This window comes from Channa argus, chromosome 7, assembly GCF_033026475.1.
Source record: "Channa argus isolate prfri chromosome 7, Channa argus male v1.0, whole genome shotgun sequence".
NCBI lineage: Eukaryota > Metazoa > Chordata > Actinopteri > Anabantiformes > Channidae > Channa > Channa argus.
In genome coordinates, this window is record NC_090203.1 from 3,542,380 (window position 1) to 3,567,753 (window position 25,374).

The 25,374-nt window shown below is 39.5% G+C and overlaps 2 protein-coding genes across 4 annotated transcripts; both read left to right on the forward strand.

Moving 5' to 3' along the window:
- Positions 1–8: 8 nt before the first annotated feature.
- LOC137130020 (cathepsin K-like) lies at positions 9–12,667 on the forward strand. Its single transcript, XM_067509588.1, has 10 exons — positions 9–1,717; positions 2,213–2,336; positions 2,745–2,867; positions 4,120–4,161; positions 4,270–4,353; positions 4,940–5,044; positions 8,333–8,548; positions 11,066–11,225; positions 11,502–11,610; positions 11,719–12,667. Exons 2-10 carry the CDS (start codon positions 2,214–2,216, stop codon positions 11,816–11,818), a joined length of 1,062 nt encoding a protein of 353 aa, XP_067365689.1. The 5' UTR covers positions 9–1,717; position 2,213; the 3' UTR covers positions 11,819–12,667.
- Positions 12,668–13,095: 428 nt separating this feature from the next.
- Positions 13,096–20,735, forward strand: LOC137130019 (cathepsin K-like). 3 transcript variants are annotated; one of them, XM_067509584.1, is made up of 12 exons: positions 13,105–13,234; positions 13,587–13,642; positions 14,550–14,670; positions 14,900–14,959; positions 15,756–15,878; positions 16,381–16,422; positions 16,829–16,921; positions 18,566–18,652; positions 18,779–18,997; positions 19,846–20,011; positions 20,138–20,246; positions 20,380–20,735. In XM_067509584.1, the coding sequence occupies exons 2-12, from the start codon at positions 13,587–13,589 to the stop codon at positions 20,477–20,479; spliced, it is 1,176 nt and encodes a 391-aa protein (XP_067365685.1). In that variant the 5' UTR covers positions 13,105–13,234; the 3' UTR covers positions 20,480–20,735. The 3 variants fall into 3 exon arrangements, with proteins under 3 accessions (XP_067365687.1, XP_067365685.1, XP_067365686.1); XM_067509586.1 differs by lacking the exon at positions 13,587–13,642 and having other exon boundaries at positions 13,096–13,234; XM_067509585.1 differs by lacking the exons at positions 13,105–13,234; positions 13,587–13,642 and adding an exon at positions 13,683–14,020.
- Positions 20,736–25,374: the final 4,639 nt, after the last annotated feature.

The following is a 25,374-nucleotide window of genomic DNA, read 5'->3' on the forward strand; positions in this document are numbered from 1 at the left end:
TTTTTTTTTAAAGGTTGGAAACACAAAGGTGGAGCAGGACTTGTTCTTGGTTCAGCACTGAGTTCGGTTCTGTCGCTGAGTGTATTAGAATAATCCCTTGTTGATAAGTTCAGATCTTTATATTAGCCCAAAATATGTTCTAAGTATTGAGTTATTGTAGAGCTCATTTCAATAACATGAAGGCAGTGAAGGGACTAGTTTATCCAGTAGGTGTCACACTTTGCTTTTGTTCAGACACAGTACTTTGATTTTCATTTCTGAAGCATTAATGACCTGCTGGTACTGATTCCTACAATGAGGAAGGTGAACACACTGATCCACAGAAGGTCATACTAACCCTAACCCGGACTTGTCTGCACCTCAATGGCTTTATGTTTAGGCCTGAATGTGGTAATTATAATATAAATTCACTGCATTTTGTACTTTATGTACCCATGGTGACTCACAACTAAAGCTCTTAGTCTTTTAATAAAGTTTAAGCATGAAGACTCTGCCAGACAGAACTCTGAGAGGTGTTGATTTAAAAATTTTGTTTTTTATAAAAATGTCCTAAACTAATAAATGGTGATGTATCATTATTAACCACATGTCAGCTCCATCTTTACTAATAGTAACCTTTGAGGCTTTTTTTTTTTTTTTATCAATTACTGTATGTGTGCCATAATTAAGATAATTAGTGTTGTTTAAAATACAGTGTTAATGATTTTATGAAGACCACTAGTACTAATGTTGTGGCTGATCGGTGTATGCACACTCAGCTGTGAACATCACCTCCAAACAGGTTCTCATTCCCAATGCGTTACAAGCTAATGGTACAACAAGACCCGGGACATTAACACAGGAGACTGACGTTCGTCTCAAGTGTGAGTTTTTGTGCATTTTAATGATGATTGTTGCACAACGTTACACACATGGTTATTAGAGTTAGGAAGTACGTGTCTAACACTTTAACCTGCCGGCTGCCTCTAGAAACCTGACGCCTTAAGTGTGATGGAAACAGGAAACCTGGTTTCCTCTGGTACATTTCTTTCAGAGAAAGGCAATTTTTCTGCCACAAGTACATGTACCCACATTGCTAAATGACTTCCTCCAACTTAACGTGTGTGTAGCCAAAGGCTGCAGACAGGAACATGCAGCTGAGTGAATGAATGAATGAAAGTAGAGATCATTAAGAAGGCGATGGTGCCTATTTTCTAATACAAAGCTTGTCTTAAGTCTGATGGAAAACTTAACACAAAGTGCGTCTGAGAAGTCTGAATAAGTCACTTTCCCCCACAGGTTTATTTAAATTCTGGCAGTTCCTGTTGTGGATCAGCTGCATGTGTCTCCCCTTTCTCTCCCATTGTGCTTGTGACTCTGCTGTAAAACGTCAGTCAGAGTTTTAGGAGAAATCAGGTTACATAAATACACAGATTATCAGTAACCAGGTTTCCTAAATGCATGTAAAGGCTGTTCCCTGATTACCTAAGAAAGCCGATGTCTCCCAGTACCCCAGTTACTTAATAAGGGCATTTAAATGCAGTCAACAACGCTTTGGAACGTTGCCCTAACAGAAGCCCAGGTGGGTGTGGTGGATGAAACTAGTGCCGACCACATCTGACTCATCATCGATTCAAACTCCAGTCAGTTAAGTCGCTAAACAAAGGACAGAAAACCTTACAACCCAGAAAAACGATTCCACCCAACTCAAGCCTCGTGTAAAATCATTTTCGGGGAAGTAAGTACAGTTTTAAGATTGTTCTTTTATTTTTTGCATGTTTGTCACCTTTTTCAAGTAACACTTTCAGTTCCTTTGTGAGACTTTTCACAAAGGAATCACAGAACATTCCATTTCACTGTAACTGTACTAACACCCTGTTTATTACTGAGGTGACAGTGGGTGGTGGAGTTGTACTGAAGTGCATTATATTCAGAGCTGGATCTTATGCTTTTTACTATTTAAAATCAATGAGAGGGTCAAATCATAAGAAGCACCTCTTCTTATAATGCATTCAAGTACGACTCCACTACCCACTGTCACCTCGTAAGACACAGAGTAGAATTATCACTTTTCTGACAGTGTTAACTTAAAAACTGAGAATTTTTAACAATGTTAAAGTAAGATTTATGGCATTGCTGCTGTATTGGATGGTATTAGATTATACAGGTCAAGTTGTGGCTGATCCATGTAAGCAAACTATATTACCAGTCTTGATTTTCTGTGGTGTTTCAGGATGTTTCTTCGTACGACCCTGTTACTACTGCTGTCAGTCCTACATTTGGGCCAGTCGTTACATAAATCCATCCTGGACGCCCAGTGGGAACAGTGGAAAATCAAACACAAGAAGAAATATAATGTAGGTCTGCTCCTAACGTGTTTGTGTGTCTGCAAATTTTGTTACAGAAATATAATCTTGAACCATGGTCTGAACCATTCTTGGTTCAGAGATCATGCGAGGCCTCCGTCTTAGTGCAATGATTTCATCACTGTCACAAGAAAACGCCTTTATCCAAAGCTTTTATTTGCTTTGATATGATTTGTTTTTAAAAGCACAGTATTTTTAAAGTTGTGAATCTGTGTTGTCAGTAGTTCTGATGGACAAAAGAACCATGAATTAAAAAAAGTTCTTCCTATGTGGATATTTGTGACTTAGTACTGTAGGTTTCCAATGAGAGGATTTTTGGTGTGTATAGGGGGGGATGGGGGTTAGCACACAAATTTCATTAAAGCTCCGCTGTATATAATTACCAATATATACTGTTAGGGTGAAGAGGACTATCGGAGGACCATCTGGGAGCAGAACCTGCTTACGATTGAAACCCACAATCTGGAGGCAGCGCAGGGCAAATATTCCTACAAACTGAAGAAAACCAACCTGGCAGACATGGTAAGTCTGGACACTGAAGCCGACCTTTCTTTCACATTAACACTAAGCGTCATGTACAATTAAATGTACTGTTTCTTCCGCCATCACAGTTAAATCAGTTCCCCCTCTAATTTATAATTTAACCTGACGGTAATGAGAATTCAATGTGACAATGGCAATAGCCAGATAAGTCAAATAAAAGATGAAATTACTGCTTTTAAAATCTACTTTAGTACATTTAATTAAGATGCATATTTTTTCAATAGTTAATTAGATAATAATGAAATTTGAACATTCCATGATCATTGTAGAGATTTTATATCCTTTTTTATTCTTTGATTCTGCAAAGCATCATTTGATTATAACTGTGATCAAACATAAAATGCATTATTTCATTTTCAGTAGTGCACCTTTGGAAAGTTGTAACACTTGACAGAGACAGGTTTTAAAAGTCCAAAGTCAAAGTAGCAGTCACTGACATATCCTGACTTTTAATCCTAAATATTTTCATGGTCCAAAAATGCTGGTGCCTAAAATTCCCATAATACTGGCATATTGTAGATCTTGAATGTGGATATTGCTGTCTCCAAAGGACTGACCCTTGTCTTTTAAATGCAGATGGACTGCAGAGTCCTGTCCTGAGGAGCTGGCTCTCCTGTGTTGGGCCATGCTTCTGTGAAATGGTTGTTACATTTCTCCAACATACAAACCTGTACATTCCTTATTGCATTGGACGGCATATGCTACACTGGTCTGCTTTATGTCTGGGTGTCTTGTCCTTGTGCTGGACCAGATTCTGTCTCAGTGTGTTGCTGGGTTTGAATGTACAGGGATGTGGTGTTTGTCAGATAACCCAGGAACAAGATGATCAACAGGAACAACAGGAACAGATGATGACGTTGTTCCGTTTGTCGTCCTTTTGCATCTGAAATACAGGGACAGTCCATCGAAGGCAGCTATGTCCACACTCTGTACAGAGAAGACCTGTGGTTAAACGAGGGGGTACAACAAAGCTTATTTAATACTTATGATGCAGTTCCGTCATCACTAAAGAGAGCCATTTGAGAGAGGGGGGAAACGGTTTCAAGAACTACAAATAGGTCCAGTTGGCACTAAATAGAACTTTTAATGTAACCATGACCCGGAGGCCTGAGACTATTCACAGACAGCGTGATGCAGAACCACTTCTCTTTTTTACGCTACTTTCTTTAGACCTACACAATGAAAAATACTGCACTTGTTCCTGATTATCCTCTATCTTCTCTTTTACTAGACTTCCGAGGAGGTAGCAGAGAAGCTGATGAACCATCACAGAGTATTTCCTTTTTTTCTTGTGTTTATTTCATTTATTGGTGGGTCTGGTGGATACACAAACGGGTGGTGTTTTCATGTGCTGGAAGTAAGAGGATAATATATGTTTCAGGGGAACTTCAGTTATTTTCAAGCTCAAACAGATGAAAGATACTATCAGAGGCCACCACGAGACGTCCATGATAGTTTGAGATTGGTGAGTGAACACTGACGCAGACCTTCATGCTCAGATTCTTGCTTATACATATTTGATGGATAACTGTCAACTCTTCAGATTCATAACATTTTACATTCTAAACGTTGCCAAATGAGCGACTTAACTTTTCAGTCGAGTCAGTTTTATTTATATCAACCCAATATTACACCTTTACCTCAAGGGGCTATTCTGCATTCTGTACAAAATGAAAGCAAAATGTATTAAAGTTCAAGAAGATCAACAGAGGACAGGTTCCTCTTCCAGGACAGGCACAGTAGATGTAGTGTGTACAGAACAGAGTAACAAAGTGGATTTTATATTATAGACGAGAAGAATAATAACATCATAGATTGATTGATAATCCACAAATTCCATCAATGGCATAATAGATTAATAAGAAACAGCCACGCTACTTCCTGTCCACCATTAAGAACTGGAAAGAAGACTGCAAACACAAGAACCAAAGTCCAAGAACGGCACTAATATGTCTAAGAGCAGGACACAGAGGAAAAGGAATTCCAACAAAGGTCCCATACAGATACACTCAAAGTATACCTTTGACCTCTGAACATCTCTCTCTGTCCAGACTTCGAGGAAACGGACTTACAAGATGACCTTGTTGGCAAACAGTTGGCTGCCCAAGTCCATCGACTACCGCCAGAAAGGCCTGGTGACTCCAGTAAAAGATCAGGTCAGAGATCTTTTTATTCTTCACAGAAGTCTTTTACCTCTTTATTGGAAACCTGCACACTGATATGAAGCTGCAGTACAGCACTAGCACAAGTTTGTATTTTATTTTCACTTTAGTTATACACAAAAATATGTTTCTCAAAATCAGCTACAGCAGCTCTAAAGTCTGACTGACAGCAGATCCAGCTGGGAACTGACTAACTGATGGTGATTTGAAACACCTGGTACAACATTTAAGAAAACAGTAAGTTCACCACTGACGGAATTAAAAAATATATCACCCAGAAGAGCAGGGTATGCAGCTGACATATTCAGTGAGTAGAGAAAATGCAGTTTGTGTTTGCATAATCAGTGGCCATAGGAACAAGCTGAAGTTAGAAAATGATCAAAATTATCCCTTTAAAATGTAGTTTCACTGTAGGAATCATTTTTTAAAAAACGAAATTTCCATAAATTAATTATTGTGAATAATCTAATTAATCATCTTTTCCTTTGGGCTGTTCCCTATCATGTGTCTTCACAGTGAATCATGTGCCTCCATCTAACTCTGTCCTCTGCATCCTCTTGTCTCACACCAACTAACTTCATGTCCTCTCTCACTACATCCATAAATCTCCTCTTTGCTCTTCCTCTAGACCTCCTGCCTGGCAGCTCCAACCTCAGCATCCTTCTACTTATATATTTACAGTTTCTCCTCTGAAAATATTCAAACCACGTCAATCTGGCCTCTGACTTTATCTCCAAAACATCTAACATGATCTGTCCCTCTGATGTCCTCATTCCTGATCCTGTCCATCCTCGTCACTCCCAAAGAGAACCTCAACATCTTAAGCTCTGCTACTTCCAGCTCTGCCTCCTGTCTTTTCTTCAGTGCCACTGTCTCTAAGCCGAACAACATCTCTGGTCTCACCACCGTCTTGAACATCTTTCCTTTCATTCTCGCTGATACTCTTTTATCACACAACACACCTGACACTTTTCTCCACCTGTTCCAACCTGCCTGCACTCACCTCTTCACCTCTTTTCCACACTCTCCGTTGCTCTGAACCATTGACCCTAAGTACTTAAAGTCCTGCACCTTCTTCACCTCTGCTCCCTGTAACCTCACTGTTCCACCTGGGTCCCTCTCATTCACACACATGTATTCTGTCTTACTGCAGCTAAGCTTCATTCCTCTGTTTTCCAGAGCAGACCTCCACCTCTCTAGATTTTCCTCCACCTGCTCCCTGCTCTCACTACAAATAACAATGTAATCTGCAAACATCATAGTCCACGGAGATTCCTGTCTAACCTCATCTGTCAGTCTGTCCATCACCAGAGCAAACAAGAAGGGGGTCAGAGCTGATCCTTGATGCAGACCCACCTCCACCTTGAACTCCTCTGTCACACCTACAGCACCTCACCACGGTCTTACAGCTCTCATACATGTCCTGGACCACTCTAACATACTTCTCTGCTGCTCCAGACGTCCTCATACAAAACCACAGCTCCTCTCTCTGCACCCTGTCATACGCTTTCTCTAAATCTGCAAAGACACAATGCAACTCCCTCTGACCTTCTCTGTACTTTTCCATCAGCATCCTCAAAGCAAATACTGCATCTGTTGTTCTCTTTCTAGGTGTGAAACCATATTGCTGCTCACAGATGTTCACCTCTGCCCATAGCTGAGCTTCCACTACTCTTTCCCACAACTTTATTGTGTGACTCATCAGCTTTATTCCTCTGTAGTTGCCACAGCTCTCCACATTTCCCTTGTTCTTAAAAATGGGCACCAGTACACTTCTCCTCCAGTCCTCAGCATCCTCTCACTCCAAGACCTTGTTAAACAAACTAGTCAGAAACTCTACTGCCACCTCTCCTAGACACTTTATCAGGACCAACTGCCTTTCCACTCTTCAGCCTCTTCAACGTCTCCCTGATCACATTAGATGTTGTAGTCCAGTCATCTGGAAGCGCCTCCTGACCACCCAGAGTCTGTCTCAACATTCTTCCTTTTTGAACTTCCACCACTTCGTCCTCTGCTCTGCCTTTGTCTTCTTCATCTTCCTCACCACCAGAGTCATTTTACACACCACCAACCTGTGTTGTCTGGCTACACTCTCCCCTACCAACACTTTACAGTCACTGGTCTCTTTCAGATTACAACATCTACACAAAATGTCGTCCACCTGAGTGCTTCTACCTCCGCTCTTATACGTCACCCTATGTTCCTGCCTCTTCTGGAAGAAAGTGTTCACTACAGCCATTTCCATCCTCTTTGCAAAGTCTACCACCATCTGTCCTTCTGTCTTCCTGTCCTGAAGACCAAACCTGCCCATCACATTCTCATCATCTCTGTTCCCTTTAAAAACATCAATCACCACTCTCTCACCTCTGGGGAAGCTCTGCATCACTTCATCTAACTCACTCCAGAATTCCTCCTTCTCTTCTAACTCACATCCTACCTGTGGGGAATAACCACTAACAACATTGAACATCACCCCTTTAACTTCCAGCTTCAGACTCATAAACCTGTCTGATACTCTTTTCACCTCTAGAACATTCCTCACAAACTCCTCTTTCAGGATAACTCCTACTCCATTTCTCTTCCTATCTGACCCATGGTAGAACAACTTGAACCCTGCTCCTAAGCTTCTAGCCTTGCTACCTTTCCACCTGGTCTCCTGGACACACAGTATATCCACCTTCCTTCTCTGCATCATGTCAACCAACTCTCTAACCTTCCCTGTCATAGTCCCAACATTCAAAGTCCCTACTGTCAGTCCTACATTCTTGGCTTTCCTCTTCTCTCTCTGCCTATGAACATGCCCTCCTCCCCTCTTTCTTCGATCAAAGACCCAATTTCAACCGGCACCCTGTAGGTCAACAGCATCAGTGATGGTTGTTGTTAACCTGGGCTGCTATTGAAACCAGTGTTTTGTTATATTGGAATAATGTCTCACAATGATAAAATGATGAAAAAGGAAGGTTTGGTGATGATGCGAGCAGCTGAGTTTTGAACCAACTAGAGCTTATGGAGGGATTTGTGGGGAGACGTAAGAGAATAGAATTACTAGTCAAAACAGGAGGTAATGAGGCTGTGAACAAGGACGGAGGCAGTAAGGGGGGATTGAGGGAGGGGCAAAGATGATTAATGTTTTGTAAATGGAAATATGCAGACCTGGCGATGTTATTGATCTGGGGTTGGAATGATAATGAGCTGTCAATGATGACACCCAGACTCTTAACCTGAGGGGAGGGGGAAACAGAAGAGCTGTCAATTGACAATTGTCTGTTTCCCTTCCTGCAGGGATCGTGTGGTTCCTGTTGGGCATTCAGTGCTGCAGGGGCTCTTGAGGGCCAGTTGGCCAAGAAGACAGGCCGGCTGCTGGACCTCAGTGTTCAGAACCTGCTCGACTGTGTTACAAACAATGGCTGCAATGGAGGACACATGATAGATGCCTTCATATATGTCCAAGAAAATGGCGGCATGAACTCTGAGGCTGACTACCCCTACGTCAATAAGGTAATGTGCTGTCAGAGTCTTTATAAAGAACACATGACCAAAGTGCTCACAAATAATCCTTTAAAAAATATCACAAATCCATTATTAGTATTAATCAAGGCAGATAATTTTGTTTTTGTTTCCTTGAAGATTTCTGCCTCTATTTCAGTGCAGTGGAGATTAATTCAGATTTGAATAAATACTTTATATGTCAACAGCTTTTTCTAGAATCAATGTCCCTGTTACGCTTGTTGCTCTTGGTGGAAATTAAGAATAAAAAAATTATAGACATCAATATTTGGCACAATACATATGTAATTATATAAATGCAACCGCAAGGGGGCACAAGCCAGTGTCTTCTTGTGCCAGTCTCAAGTCTGGATAAATGCAGAGGGTTGTGGCAGGAAGGGCATCCGACGTAAAACACATGCCAAATCAAACATGCTAACCGTGACAATGACTTCCATACCGGATCGGTCGGGGCCCGGGTTAACAACGACCCGTGAGTTTGTGAGGAATGTTCTAGAGGTGATTAGAGTATCAGACAGGTTGATGAGTCTGACGCTGGAAGTGAGTTAGATGAAGTGATGCAGAGCTTCCCCAGAGGTGAGAGAGTGGTGATTGGTGCAGATTTCAGTGGACATGTAGGTGAAGGGAATAGAGGTGATGAGAATGTGATGGGCAGGTTTGGTCTTCAGGACAGGAACGCAGAAGGACAGATGGTGGTAGACTTTGCAAAGAGGATGGAAATGATTGTAGTGAACACTTTCTTCCAGAAGAGGCAGGAACATAGGGTGATGTATAAGAGCGGAGGTAGAAGCACTCAGGTGGACGACATCTTGTGTAGACGTTGTAATCTGAAAGAGATCAGTGACTGAAAAGTATTGGTACAGGAGAATGTAGCCAGACAGCACAGGATGGTGGTGTGTAAAATGACTCTGGTGATGAGGAAGATGAAGAGGACAAAGGCAGAGCAGAGGACGAAGTGGTGGAAGTTGAAAAAGGAAGAATGTTGTGTAGTTTTCAGGAAGATGCTGAGACAGACTCTGGGTGGTTTGGAGGTGCTTCCAGATGACTGGACCACTACAGCTAATTTGATCAGGGAGACAGGTAGGAGGGTACTCGGTGTGTCATCTGGAAAGAGGAAAATGGACAAGGAGACTTGGTGGTGGAACGAGGAAGTTCAGGAGTGTATACAGAGAAAGAGGTTATCTAAGAAGAAGTGGGACACTGAGTGGACTGAAGAGAGTAGACAGGAGTACAGGGAGATACAGCGTAAGGTGAAGGTAGAGGTGGCAAAGGCCAAACAAAGAGCATATGAGGACTTGTATGTTAGGTTGGACACTAAAGAGGGAGAGGTGGGTTTGTCCAGGTTGGTGAGACAAAGCGATAGAGATGGGAAGGATGTGCAGCAGGTTAGTGTGATTAATGATAAGGATTGAAATGTATTGACAGGTGCCAGGAGTGTGATGGGAAGATGGAAGGAGAACTTTGAAGAGTTTATGAATGAGGAAAATGAAAGGGAACGAAGAGTAGAAGAGGTCACTGGTGTGGAGCAGGAAGTAGCAAAGATTAGTAAGAGTGAAGTGAGGAGGACGTTGAAGAGGATGAAGAGTGGAAAGGCAGTTGGTCCTGATGACAAACCTGTGGAGGTATTGAACTGTCTAGGAGAGGTGGCAGTAGAGTTTCTGACTAGTTTGTTTAACAAGATCTTGGACAGTGAGAGGATGCTGAGGACTGGAGGAGAAGTGTACTGGTGCCCATTTTGAAGAACAAGGGAGATGTGCAGAGCTGTGGCAACTACAGAGGAATAAAGCTGATGAGCCAAACAATGAAGTTGTGGGAAAGAGTAGTGGAAGCTCGGCTAAGGACAGAGGTGAACATCTGTGAGCAGCAATGTGGTTTCATGCCTAGAAAGAGAACAACAGATGCAGTATTTGCTTTGAGGATGCTGATGGAGAAGTACAGAGAAGGTCAGAGGGAGTTGCATTGTGTCTTTGTAGATTTAGAGAAAGCGTATGACAGGGTGCAGAGAGAGGAGCTGTGGTTTTGTATGAGGACGTCTGGAGTGGCAGAGAAGTATGTTAGAGTGGTGCAGGACATGTATGAGAGCTGTAAGACCGTGGTGAGGTGCTGTAGGTGTGACAGAGGAGTTCAAGGTGGAGGTGGGTCTGCATCAAGGATCAGCTCTGACCCCCTTCTTGTTTGCTCTGGTGATGGACAAGGCTGACAGATGAGGTTAGACAGGAATCTCCGTGAACTATGACGGAGGTATAGGTCTCCTCGTATCAAGACAGAATACATGTGTGTGAATGAGAGGGACCCAGGTGGAACAGTGAGGTTACAGGGAGCAGAGGTGAAGAAAGTGCAGGACTTTAAGTACTTAGGGTCAACGGTTCAGAGCAACGGAGAGTGTGGAAAAGAGGTGAAGAGGCGAGTGCAAGCAGGTTGGAGCAGGTGGAGAAAAGTGTCAGGTGTGTTGTGTGATAAAAGAGCATCAGCGAAAATGCTAAAAACTCTGATCTGTCTTCTGTGCAGAGGCAGAGCTGCACTTTCATACCATCAGCCATTGCAGCTCGCTGCAGTGGCTTCACATCGATCCCAGAGGGAGATGAGCATGAGCTGGCTACAGCTCTGAATGAAGTGGGGCCCATATCTGTTGTCATCGATAGCAACCTGATTTCTAACTACGGAAGTGGTCAGTGAAATTTTTATGTAGGACATTATTAGATTGTTTATCATTGTCCAGTACTTCCTCTGCAAAATGCACATCCTCATTTGGCCACAGCTGTAATTTATGTTTGGGATAATTAGCTAATGGTACAGTAAGTGTCCAATCTGCTAAACAGCAGCATGTTAGCATAATGACATTCAAGTACTTTTTCACAGAACTAGACTCATGGCTGTAGATGCTGAGTAGTTTCCTCACCTGTGGTCACTGAGGTAAATCGCTTTTCATTCCATGTGTGTGCAGGTGTTTTTTACAACCCAAAGTGTAACAAAGATGAGCCCAATCACGCCATGCTGCTAGTGGGGTATGGGGAGACTGCAAACGGGAAAAAATACTGGATTGTCAAGAACAGGTGGGGAACTGTTTGACTGTCACAGTAATTAATAATAATACAAAAAATGATGAATTAAAATGTATTTTATTATTTCTCCTTTGATTATTCCTTCTCTTTGTTTGGCAGCTGGGGTGAGAAATGGGGTGAAAAGGGCTACATACGGATCGCACGGAACCGTGATAACCATTGTGGAATTGCTACTGATGCCTGTTTCCCACTCATGTGAAAAAACCAAGGCACCGACATGACATTAAGTTTAATACTTTAATAATGTTTTTATTTGGCAAACAACCATATGCTGTTTGACATATTTAGTAATCCCATGAATTTGTGTGATTTAATTTGTATGAAATTGAAATTATTAATCATGTGAAATGAATCTATGCTGGCTTTTAAAGTTACAATCACAAAGAATCACATATGTAGAGAATTAAGAAAGTTATTAAAAGGATTTGAAATGTAATTTTTTCTCAGTTTTTGACCTTATGCTGTACTTTGTGTGTGTCATGTGGTAATGAGGTAGAAGTACTAATGAGGATATGCCAACAATCCCAGATAGAACTAATTGCAAATACCAAAAACAAAACAATGATACAACATCAAAATAATATAAAGGATATAAGATTACACCTGTAAATCTCCTAACATGGGTTAACCGACGTATGGCAAAATGGTGGGTGGTGGAGGGGGTCTGTTTTTTTATTTTCGTATTACATTTCTTTGCATCTTTGTGTTGTGGCCGGCTTGGCACCAGGACCATCACATTTACTGAGATGTTCCTATTTTTGTACTAAATATTTGTAGTGAAACATAAAACACAAACATCATGTGATGACTATTACACATAATGTTATTGCATAATAACAAAAAAATGTTCTGTTTATTTTCTCTCACCTGCATTGACGTCCTTTCTGTTTCTCTTTTGTTTTCTCGTATTTAAATGTTCAACTGAAACTTGATTCCTACAAGTTTTAGAACATTCAAATTGTTTCCACTGTGTTTGTCATAGCCAACGTTTTCCCATAAAACCAAACAAATGACTTATATATTCATTATATTATGTTCATTCATGAAGCCCGGCACTGAAATCTGTTTTACCTGTGCAATTAGGCTTTAGTTAAGAAGCTGTGAACTAACCCCACTGGCACACAACAAATGTATATACTGTATAAGTAAGTATCAATGTTTCATAATTGAAACAAAATAATTTGTGTATTATGTGACCAACAATATTGAATTGCAACATAGTCCAAATGGGAAAGTTTAGTATTGGTTATATGATTCAAGAGAGTCACAAGGCCTTTTTTTCTGGACAATGTGTCACAGTCCCTGGTTTTGGTCTAGTTTTGTTTAAATTGATTTCCTGTTTTGGGCTTTTATTTTGTTGCTCCTCCCGTGTCCCTTCCTTTGAGTCTGTTTAGTATCTTTACCTTCCTAGTTTTGTTCTAACTGGTTTCACCTGTTCCCCAGTTTATTTATACCCAGCTTTCCCCATTGCTCACTGCCAGCTCTCCCCTGCTTCCCTAGAGATCTCTCCTTGTGAATTACCGCTTTGGACTTTGGCTTCCCCTGCACACCTGTGGATTACCCCCTTTGGAGTTTGCCCTCTTGTGCCCACCTGTTCCTTGAGTTTTGGTCTGAGGTTTGGTTTTCCGTTTATTCCTGCGTAGTTTTGTTGTTTAGGTTTTCTGTGTTATTCTCTCTAGTTTCTTAGTTAGTGATTTTCTGTTTCCTTTTGTTTAAATAAACTTTAATTATAACCCCTTCCCTTGCCGTCTCCTCCTTTTTGGGTCCTGCAAAAATATAACACACAATAGAAAGTTTGACACAGTGCTTATTGGGGAAACTAAGCTTTAATTTTCAGTTAATCTAAAAAGTTACTGCCAATTATTGTTTTTACCTTTTTATTTATTTTTTATTTTTTTTTAAATTAAATTCAGGATTTTGAAGGTCATTATGTAATGATTCATATCAACTATCACATTTTCCTACAGATGATTCCAGGTAGACTGAACTTATGGAAATCATCAGTATTAGCAGGGTTAGGCAGGTAAATGAGTTTATTAAATACAATTATAAAATACAAAAATGAAATTTCAATCAGAACTTCAAATTGTTTAAAAAAAGAAGTCAGTTTCACTTTCCTTTTTTGTATGGAACAAGTGCCAGTTTTCATCTTGTGTAAGTTTTGATTTTAGGTTACACCACTCCCCCTTATGTTGAAAGTAATGCCTGTAAAAGACAGCTGTGTTGTAGTTAAGTTATTGTCCTGAGCAGTGGATCCAAAACAACCGTCTTCCAGCCAAATCAGGCAAAATCTGTAAAAAAAACAGTTGAACCCATGGTGCAGAGGAGCAATGCCAGGGATCTGACAGAAAGAGGAGATGAAGATTGATTTTGAAATTTTTTTTAAAAGGAAAATGGATGAGTAAGGATCCATCAAATTGTGTCATTACTATTGAATGCATCAATATTACAGTTAATGAAATTAAAATGATTAATCATGTGAAATTAAACTATGCTGGCTTTTAAAGTTACATTTAAGATATACATAGTTAAGAATCACATATGTAGAGAATTAAAGTGATTGAAAGGATTTGAACTGTAATGTTTTCTCAGTTTTTGACCTTATGCTGTACTTTGTGTGTGTCATGTGGTAATGAGGTAGAAGTACTAATGAGGATATGCAAACCCAGACAGCTGGAGAAGAAGGAAACTACTGTACCTTCATTTAAATAGAATGATAAGAATTAACAAATCTGTGCACCGTGTGTCATCACAGTAATGGTCAGTGAGGTGCATTGTGAACAAGTGTTTGTGTCAGTTAAGCCCATTTCACTTTTCTTTGAGTAACGTGAGTTCTGTGAATTATCTGATAGTGTGATAATTCAGTTATAGCAACCAATTTGTGTTTTATTTATCCCATTTTAGTGATTTCTATCTTGCTGCTCTTTCAGGATGTTGCTGCGTGTCTGTGTGATTCTCTTGGTGACCTCAGGTCTCAGCTTTTGTCTGGATGAAACTTGTCTTGATGACCAGTGGGAGCAGTGGAAGATCACCTATAGAAGAAATTACAATGTATGTACAAAATGTTGGTTCAAAATGACAATTTAAGTTGCAGCTATGCCACCAACTGAAGAGAAAAAGAGAAATATAAAGAGAAAACAGAAGATAACTTATGCAGAATGTCTTCCACTTAAACCTGCAATAATTCTAGTGTCTGGAATGTGTGTTTACTGCTTTACAATATTATTGAGTGCACTGAACTTCTTGTAGATTTTTAAAGTGTTTCATTTTTCAAATGCAGCAAAACCAACACAAGACAAAAGAAGAGAAGATATACTGCAGCAGCTTACAGCAGATCGAGGTAGGTGTTCACAGTAAACCCAGCCACATTTATTCTGCAATTACAGTATTTCTTTAATTCTATTTACATATAATGCAGGCTGTTGTACTTTAATCATTAAATAGTTTAAGTACTATTATGGAATACTATACTTTTGACTTACATTTAGTCATTTAGCAGACGCTTTTATCCAAAGCGACTTACAAGTGAGGTACAAGGCAGCAAAAATATAAGTCAAGGAGAAAACATCAAAGCAAAGTCCTATCAGAAAAGTGTTCACAGTTCACGAGATGCAAGTGCGAGAATTAGCAAAAAGGAAGTTTTTTTTTTAAATATACATTTAAGTGCATAGGAAAATGCGTTCTGTTTTCAGCAGTTTTTTGAATAACGGGAGAGAGTCTGCTTAGTCTCCTTTTGTCTTATGTATCTGTCTTGATACATAAACGCAATGAAACTGAACCACGTGTGTGTTCGTCACCAAATTCTCATCCTTGCAGCCTGCCCTCCTGGAAAACCAAATTGCTTAATAAAGATTGAGAGTGAAAACAATTCCAACGAGGCAAATGTTTTTTATTTCTGTTCACCTCATTCAAGTTTAATTTGGATTTTGGAAAAGTAACTGCAGCACTCAGGAAATGAAGATGTGGTGGCTGCTTTCTGTTCCACAGTAACAGTTGACAGCGATGACCTCTGTAATACTGTTTGCATGTTCTAGAGTGTTTTACAGGAGACTTACATTAGGATGCAGTATCTGCTGTGGAGTAGAATAGGATGTTATGTCCTTTTTGTGTCAAATGAATAAAGTGTTTTTGCACAGAATGAAGAGGAGCACCGAAGGACCATCTGGAAGGACAACATGCGTATGATTGACATCCACAATCAGGAGGCAGAACAGGGCAAACACTCCTACAAACTCACAATGAACCACCTGGGAGACATGGTGAGTCTGGACACTGGAGCATGCAGGCTTTCATCTAAACATGTATTTGTACATTTCTTCTTGTAGAATGAAGCGCAGTCAATTTTGGCACATTGTTTCTGTTTCATTAATGAAAAGAACTGCAATTTCTTTTGACAATTTCACTGGACACAAAAAATAGAGAATGTCAGGATGGTTTTAACTGTGTAAAAAAGAAGAACAAGGGTTTCAATTCAATCTGTACATTTTAAAGAAACACGAGTGTTTCTACAAATTTACATTTATCAGAGGCAAAAAAACATTGTGGCAGAGTTGGTTGATTGAGATGAAGAAGAATTAAACACAACATTGTGACATTTTTTATTTTGTCTAACTTAATAACTGCCTACATCTAAGATTCTGTGAGTTTGAACTTTAAATTGAAGCTAATTCTACTGCTGTGCTTAATGGCAACTTTCTGTGTTTCTGTAAATGTCTTGACCAAACTGGAATCATGATGTCAAATATAACTCTCCCTATCCAGACCCCGGAGGAAATGGCTCAGATGACGATACCAACAAATCATGTAAGATTTTTAAATTTGTTTTGTTTTTTTTATATCTAACGATTTTTGTCTTTTATATTCGAATGATTTAATTACCACATTCAACATCACAATTCATCCACGATTTGACCTCACTGCCGGTAGACAGAACAGAACAGGAAAGGCTGCATCACTGTAAACTAACATTTGGGTGTTTTCCTTAATGATTTTGCAAAGAGGAGTGGTGTAAATAAACCAGGAAGCTGCGTGTAAACATCAGTACTTATACATTATATTCCTGTGTATGTCTGTTGTGAAATGTAAGGTAGTAAACACTAAAAACACTGAACAGTGTTTCAGCACCTTATTCTGTGGGAATGATGTGTTGTTCAATTGTACAATTGCTCTTTTGTATGTTTCAGTCAGATGTACTGTACATGTATTACAGGCAAAAATTAACCCTTACATAGATGAAACTGTCCACAACCAGGAGACAACAGTGAAATTCCCTGAACAGTGCATGAGCCGCTTCAACTGCATGGTGAGTGGACACTGAGGCTTTATTGCTTAAGACCTGGTTCAGTTTTGTGCTGACTGGAATTCTGTCAGCATAGTTCTGCTTATTATTGAAGAACAATTATGAAAAGAGAGAGAATAAAGAGAGAGAATAAAACAATTATGTGATCACCTTCATAGGAATAATTTGTATGAAGACTTTCAGTCAGGATTTAGAGTTCATCATAGTACAGAAACAGCACTGGTAAAAGTCACCAACGATCTTCTCATGGCCTCAGATAATGGACTCATCTCTATACTTGTTCTGTTAGATCTTAGTGCTGCATTTGATACCATTGATCATAACATTTTATTACAGAGACTGGAACATGAAATTGGAATTACAGGAACTGCACTAGGTTGGTTTAGATCTTATCTGTCTGATAGATTTCAATTTGTTCATGTTAATGATGAATCCTCCATGCACACAAAGGTTAGCTATGGAGTTCCACAAGGCTCTGTGTTAGGACCAATACTTTTTACTTTATATATGTCTCCTTTAGGCAACATTATTAGAAAACACTCCATAAATTTCCACTGTTATGCTGATGATACCCAGCTATATTTATCTATGGAACCAGATGAAAATAATCAGTTAATAAAGCTTCAAGCCTACAAGACATAAAGGCCTGGATGTCCCACAATTTTTTACTTTTAAACTCAGACAAAACTGAAGTCATAGTATCTGGGCCCAAAAATCTCAGCAATATGATGTCCAACCATATTGTTACTCTAGATGGCATAAGTCTGGCCTCCAGTACTACTGCAAGGAACCTTGGAGTTATTTTTGACCAGGATTTGTCCTTTAACTCACATATAAAACAAATCTCTAGAACAGCCTTCTTCCACCTACGGAACATTGCCAAAATTAGGAGCATCCTGTCTCAAAGTGATGCCGAAAAACTGGTCCATGCATTTGTTACTTCTAGGTTGGACTACTGTAATTCCCTACTTTCAGGATGCCCCAGTAACTCCCTAAAGAGCCTGCAATTAATCCAAACCCCCCCCCCCCCCCCCCCCCCCCCCGATGCACTGAGCTCCTTTCCTGCTCTTGACCATCTCTCCTCTCCTCTCACCCCGCAATTGTCACCACTGTATGTCATTAACTCTGTGTGTTCTCTCCCATAGTTGTCTTTGTCCTCCTCTGTCCCCCTCTCTCTGTCCCTTTCTGCAGGTGTCCCCAGCTTTGAAGCTGTGTGTCTTCCATCTTCCAGCGTGCAGCTACTGGTCCTACCAATCTGCCCGGTGTTTTGTTGTTGCTTTTTGTTGCTCTGTTCTTTTCTCTCTCCCCTTTCCACTCGACCCAACCGGTCAAGGCAGATGGCCGTCCACCCTGAGCCTGGTTCTGCTGGAGGTTTCTTCCGTTAAAGGGAGTTTTTCCTCTCCACTGTTGCCTATGGCTTGCTCCAGGGGGAATTGTTGGGTTCTCTCTATACATCTTTATAATCTTGACTTTATTCTGTAAAGTTCCCTGAGATGACTTTGTTGTGAATTGGTGCTATATAAATAAAGTTGAATTGAATTGAATTGAATTATTGTTGTAGAAGATGTTCTAAGAAGCTGCTGTCATATGAATATTCAAAACATGAAATATCATTGTTCTATTTGTCGCTCTTTTCTCTGAACTCAGAGCTCAGAAAAAAACAATATCACTGGTTCACTGCCCAAATCTATTGACTACAGAGAGAAAGGCCTGGTGACTGAAGTCAAGAACCAGGTAAGAGGACAAAGAACAGTACACTTCTGCTGCATGTCTCAGACATGAAATGTACAGAAATCCTTCATTTCACAGTTTTGAACTAAAATAAATTGAAGTACTCTTATTGTGCTCCACTCTCTGCAGGAAGGCTGCAGCTGCTGCTGGGCATTCAGTGCTGCAGGGGCCCTTGAGGGCCAGTTGGCCAAGAAGACGGGCCGGCTGCTAGACCTCAGTCCTCAGAACTTGGTCGACTGTGTTCCAGGGAACAATAACTGTAATGGTGGACACATGACTAATGCCTTCAAATATGTGCAAGAAAATGGAGGCATTAACTCTGAGAAGGACTACCCATACGTTGGACAGGTAGTGTGTCGTAACACTTGGGCAATTACAAATACACTGAGAAAATTGATTAAAATAGCAGTAACTTCCTGTCCTTGATTGGGTTATAATAGAAATTAGGAACATTTAACATTTTTTTTAATTGTGTAAAACCATAGCTCAGACTCACACCTCTGACTGGCTTCTTGTCCACAGCAACATCACCTACAGTAAGACTGATATGTATTATAGTATTTAGATGGGTAAATTCAAGTTTGGGTTTAAGTTGAGAAGGCTGGAAATCAATGGCACAAAGCACCAATAACAATCCAGCAAGAAAGAGAAAATAGGCTGGTATGCTGTAAAAACTGTGGAGCAGTGATTGGGTAATATGTTACAGGTAAACAGGTGTATTGATGGAGAAGAGCAGAAGAATTGCATGAGCCCAAGCTAAACTGTGTTGGCTGAAGGCTGAAGCTGTCATTGTAACATCTGATGGCCACAACATAAACATATCTAACCTTTTCTATGTCTTTTTTGCAAATGTTAAAAGAAAAACAAATATTCAAGTCCTTAGTTTGGTATATTGCCCCACTGGGAGCAGATACACCTTCCAATCTTCTTGTGCTGGTTATTCACATTTGGATTTGGGCAGTTTATCACTCAAGCTGTGTTGGATTCAAAGCAAATGTGTGTCAGCATCTGTAAGATCTACATTTTACACAAACAGCTTGCAAAAAGTCCAAAAGGGAAATTAATACATTGAATACATTGAATCTGAATTCATTGTGTACACTGCACCCTGCTGGTGACACCATGTCACTCATACCTTTCCTTGATTGGTGTCACTTCCAAATGACAGGTTTACTGATGAACGTGTGTCTTCACAGAAACAGCATTGCAGCTATAACGCAGCAGCTAAAACAGCTGAGTGCAAAGGCTTTGAGGAGATACCAGAGGGGAATGAATTGGCACTGGCTGCAGCTCTGTCTGAAGTGGGTCCTCTGTCCGTGGCCATCAACGCCAAGGGTTTACAGTTTCAATTCTACGGCCAAGGTCTGAGTTAATAGGACACTGATGTTGGTCCTCAAAGCATAACTTAAATTCAATGATTATGGGCTGTCCACTCTGGAAATCCTATTTAGTCCTTAGGGGGTCTCAGTGTTCTTACCATGTCTGCAGGTATTTACTACAACCCAGAGTGTAATGAAGACAGGCTCAATCACGCCATGCTGTTAGTGGGCTACGGAGAAACTCCAGAGGGGAAGAAATACTGGATTGTGAAGAACAGGTGGGACACGTCACCTTTCTGACCGATGTCAGCTTGTTAATGTAACGTGTCAACATTGACACAACAGGTTGTTTTTTTCCGCTGTGGACTAGTGACGATCAACACTTTTCTCTCATTTTTTATTCTCCGACAGCCACGGGGTGTTGTGGGGGCAGCAGGGCTACATTTGGATTGCACGTAACCGTGAAAACCACTGTGGTATTGCCAGTGATGCCAGCTACCCACTCATGTGACGAGACAAAGAAGAACTACAGAGGGAATGAGGCGGCTGAAAGCCTCCTTTCTGCTGCAGCCACACAGGTTTCAGGCTTTAGTCTTTAACAAAAATTACCAATCAACTGCATTTTTTTATGAGTGTTTGCATGTTTTTAAGTTGTAAATTATTTACAATAATTTAATAATATAATTTAAGTTGTAAATTATTGAAAACATAGTTAAAAAGCTGAGCTGTAAACATGTTTTCTTATTAAATTGAAATGCTGAGAATTACCCTTTGTACTTGTTTATCTTAGATTATGAGACGTTGGTGCTTCAGTGATGTGCTTAAAAGAGTCTGAGAGATTATGACAGGAGAAAACAGTTAATGTCACACAGTGGAGACAATTAAATGTATAGAGAAGATTAAATTTGTGGAAAATAATCTCAAGTGATGATGAGAAGTAGTAACGGGGGAAGGCTGCATCTGAAGGATTTGGTCTGGGTTAATTATGAAAACACACTATATTCACTGTTTATGTTCCAAAAATACATATTCATAAAGCTGGATATCTGGATCACACCAACACATTATTTCTGCAGTCAAAATGATTCAGCCTTACAGATCGTGTGGAACTTCATACAGCACAAATGTTTAAGGCTAAAATTAATCTATTACCAGGAAACATTCAGACTTTAGTCAGTAAAGGACAGGGTGGTTAAGATTAGGGGGGAAAACTTAAATCCAAAACCAGAGGAAATCGCACTACTACAAGATACTTTTGTGTTTCTACATGTGGAGTAAAATTATGGAACAGTTTCGAAATGGAAGTACAGCAGACCCCAAATATTACTAAATATTACTTGGTTACTAATTCATGTGTAAACAAGATCTTCAAGAGATACAGGGATTAGGAGGGAGTTGACACTCACAGGGGGTTTTGCAGAGGTTTCACTTTCTTTTTCTGGATATGTGTTTTATATGTATAGTATTAGTCACTTTTTTTCATAATTACATATTGTATTTTTGTATATTGGATATTATATATGATAAGGTTCATGTTTCTCACTCCTTTTTGAATGTGTTGATGATTTAGCTTTATGTCTTTTTTATGTTTTGTATTTTTATTAAATATGGATTTTTTGGGGACTGACAGCTTCTTGTCTTACTTTTTTTTTTATCTTTATATATTTGAAACAAATAAAATAAATTAAAAATGTAAATTTTAAAATATCTATTCAACTGAGCTCTTGATTTGACTGTTGGACTCCCAGCTCATTAGAATGAGCACTATATCTATAGATAAGCAACTGTCTTTGTCTTTTACTTTTTAGTTGGTATTAGAATTTGCCTGTCAAACTACATTTAGAGGACATTTACATTTCTATCATTCAAACCTCTAAACATTTACATTTTCCCTATCAGAATGAACAGGAACCATAAGGTCCAGTAGTGTCTGGAGACAAAAGTAATGGAGAACAATACTGCAACTACATAGTAATTGGTTGTTCCTTCTTACTGTCATAGAAAAGGACCAGGTTCTAAGTAAAAGTACAAAATTGATAAAGGTTTTATTTCTTGCCACAGTTTCCAGGCTGGTCCACTTCCAAAATCATCCTTAAAGTTTCCTTTGAAGACGTATCAGCAGTGGCTGAGTCTGATGAGACATGGGAGAGCGTTATATCCCAGAATTTCCAGTTTGACTGGGGGACCTTTATCATCCCAACTAGATTTTTCAGATACACACTTTTCCTCTGTGTCAACTTCAGAAGATGACTGGCCTAAACCCACATGACTATATACTGACCCATCCATGTAAATGTTTCTGACTGGCTGAAACATATGTTTGTACATGATTAGTTGTTTTTAATTTTTTTTAAAATTGGATCACAATGCTTTATCTTTATTTGTTAGCCCATATTTAATAATGGTCTCTTAGTTTTTACCATCCACCTGAGAGCCTGGAAATGGATTCTGTATGCCACACCCCATGTCAGTCCCATGTTAATCAAATTGAGGTACAAAAACAGGAGACTAAGACCCTCTGAGACTCAAAGAATGGAAGGTCAGTTTGTTGTCTTAGAACATTAGAAATCTTTCTCTGCAGTCTGTGTGTGCTACAACTGCATCCACATAGTAAAGTTTTGTTCCTTCTTACTGTTGTTGCAATGGGCTGAGGGTCAAAGTAAAAAAGTCTGAAAAGGTATTTTATTCTTCGCCAGAATTTCCAGCCAAAGGGGATCCCTTCCACAGTATCAGCAGTGGCCAATGGTAGTTTAAAGGGTGTCAAAGCATTTTTTTCCCTTTCTTGTGGCGTCCCCCAGGGTTCAGTGCTGGACCCGAAGTTCTTTATTCTGTACATTAATGATGTATGTAAAGTATATGATGTCCTGAAACTACTTTTGTTTGAGGATAATACAAATATTTTTGTATTTTGTAATATTTGTGCAGGGGACGACTTAAAAACACTATTTGGAAGATAGAACCAAAGAAAGGAAATTTAAAATATAGTTTGATAAAAAAAATAAAATAAATACAAATAATTTACAATAATATGATGTACAAAGATAGATGGGGTGGAAATTGAAAGAATACATGACAAGAAATATCTTGATGTAATAATAGATAACAAAATCAGTTTGAAATCACATATTAAACATGTACAATCTAAACTGTCAAGAAGCTGTCACAGTCCCCTGCTTCATTTCCTGTTCCTGGCTTTTATTTTATAGTCCCTCTGCTTCATTTCCTGTTACATAGTTCATTCCAGCAACTTCAGCAGTCATCCTCACTCCTGATCGTTCTCACCTGTTCCTCTGCCTATTTATACCCAGCTCTCACCACAGTTCTCTGCCTGATCCTCAGTGAGCCTTCCAGCCATTAGCTGCGTTGCGTTTGGATTTTGCCAATATGTTTGTCTCTCTACTGTCACTTGCCTGAGATGTGCCTGCAGCCTGTTACTAAGCCTGTCTGCCTATTACCTAGCTGCTAAGTGGCTATCCTGCCTGCTATCTGTCTGATCTGCCTGCCTGTAACCCATCCCCCATGCACTCTGTGTCATAAGTCCCCATTATTTATTAGTTGTTGGATTGTTTATACTGATATACTGTTTATATTGCTTCCCCGACTACAAACCTGTGTTTCCCTGCTGCAAAAATACTCACCTGTACCCTGAGTTCATCTACAGAAATTACACAGCACTCGCCAGCAACCTGCCACTCATTTCCATTACGCCAACATCCTGTTCTTCTCAACTCACCTGGTCTCCCGCCATCTTCCTAGTCGCTCTACAGCAGTGCTTGTCAGCACGTCAATCATGATCAAACTGTTAATCTAGTTGGGATGATAAAGGTTCCCTAGTCAATCTGGAAATTCTGGGATATAACGCTCTCCCATGTCTCATCAGACTCAGCCACTGCTGATACGTCTTCAAAGGAAACTTTAAGGATGATTTTGGAAGTGGACCAGCCTGGAAACTGTGGCAAGAAATAAAACCTTTATCAATTTTGTACTTTTACTTAGAACCTGGTCCTTTTCTATGACAGTAAGAAGGAACAACCAATTACTATGTAGTTGCAGTATTGTTCTCCATTACTTTTGTCTCCAGACACTACTGGACCTTATGGTTCCTGTTCATTCTGATAGAGAAAATGTAAATGTTTAGAGGTTTGAATGATAGAAATGTAAATGTCCTCTAAATGTAGTTTGACAGGCAAATTCTAATACCAACTAAAAAGTAAAAGATAAAGACAGTTGCTTATCTATAGATATAGTGCTCATTCTAATGAGCTGGGAGTCCAACAGTCAAATCAAGAGCTCAGTTGAATAGATATTTTAAAATTTACATTTTTAATTTAGTTTATTTGTTTCAAATATATAAAGCAAAAAAAGTAAGACAAGAAGCTGTCAGTCCCCAAAAAATCCATATTTAATAAAAATACAAAACATAAAAAAGACATAAAGCTAAATCATCAACACATTCAAAAAGGAGTGAGAAACATGAACCTTATCATATATAATATCCAATATACAAAAATACAATATGTAATTATGAAACATAGTGACTAATACTATACATATAAAACACATATCTGTGCACTTTTCTGTTTGCTGATATTATTTTTTGCTCTGATTATGAAATACAGCATATTTGACATCTAGGGCGCTCTACACATGTTACTTTTACCTGTTGAATTAAATAAATTAAATTAAATATAATGTCACTTGTGTCAATTCCCAGATACACACTTTTCCTCTGTGTCAACTTCAGAAGATGACTGGCCTAAACCCACATGACTATATACTGACACACCCATGCAAATGTTTCTGACTGGCTATGTTTGTACAAAATGTGCTTTATCGCTTTTTAACACATCCATCGTAAAATCAGCGATTTCTCGCCTAAACCTAACCAGATTCAGGAACTGAACTTGGATCAATACTTGACAGTCCTGTGCATTATACAACTGCCACCCTACCCAAACATGTCCTGGCAGCTTCCTTTCATTTAATGAAGGTATAATTTCATTCATTCATAAAAAGATGTTGCCTCAGAGCATAATAATCAGGTTTGCTACAAAAAAGTAATAGCATTTGCAGTTTAGCTGTATAGGAACATCATTTTTAGGAGATGGGGATCGTATGAGATGTGGCAGCAACACGTCAGTCAGTGATACCAGGCAGAAATGCTCTTTTTCATCAGAAGATTCTGTTGACTCAGGCTCAGATGAAAGAGATGTTGCCAACATAGAAGGTGCACACATGTCTTTAGGACTCTAGATTTGATCCTATCAGAACCTTCAACCTTGTTCTGATGCAATCGCTCCAGCTGCCTCTTACAACAGGTGAGAAGATGGTGCCAGTAACCTTAAAGCTACTGCATTGATCTTTTAAAATATGTTTGTGTATGCTCCAAAACTCATGTTAATGCTT

What these genes read in the sequence shown, in the direction of transcription:
- LOC137130020 (XM_067509588.1), top strand. Translation starts at nt 2,214, where the DNA reads ATGTTTCTTCGTACGACCCTGTTACTACTGCTGTCAGTCCTACATTTG. An exon ending in AACACAAGAAGAAATATAAT is followed by an intron (nt 2,337 to 2,744) that starts GTAGGTCTGCTC and finishes ATATACTGTTAG; the next exon opens with GGTGAAGAGGACTATCGGAG. An exon ending in TACTGGATTGTCAAGAACAG is followed by an intron (nt 11,611 to 11,718) that starts GTGGGGAACTGT and finishes TTTGTTTGGCAG; the next exon opens with CTGGGGTGAGAAATGGGGTG.
- LOC137130019 (XM_067509584.1), top strand. Translation starts at nt 13,587, where the DNA reads ATGATTCCAGGTAGACTGAACTTATGGAAATCATCAGTATTAGCAGGG. An exon ending in TGACGATACCAACAAATCAT is followed by an intron (nt 16,423 to 16,828) that starts GTAAGATTTTTA and finishes CATGTATTACAG; the next exon opens with GCAAAAATTAACCCTTACAT. An exon ending in GTTTCAATTCTACGGCCAAG is followed by an intron (nt 20,012 to 20,137) that starts GTCTGAGTTAAT and finishes CCATGTCTGCAG; the next exon opens with GTATTTACTACAACCCAGAG.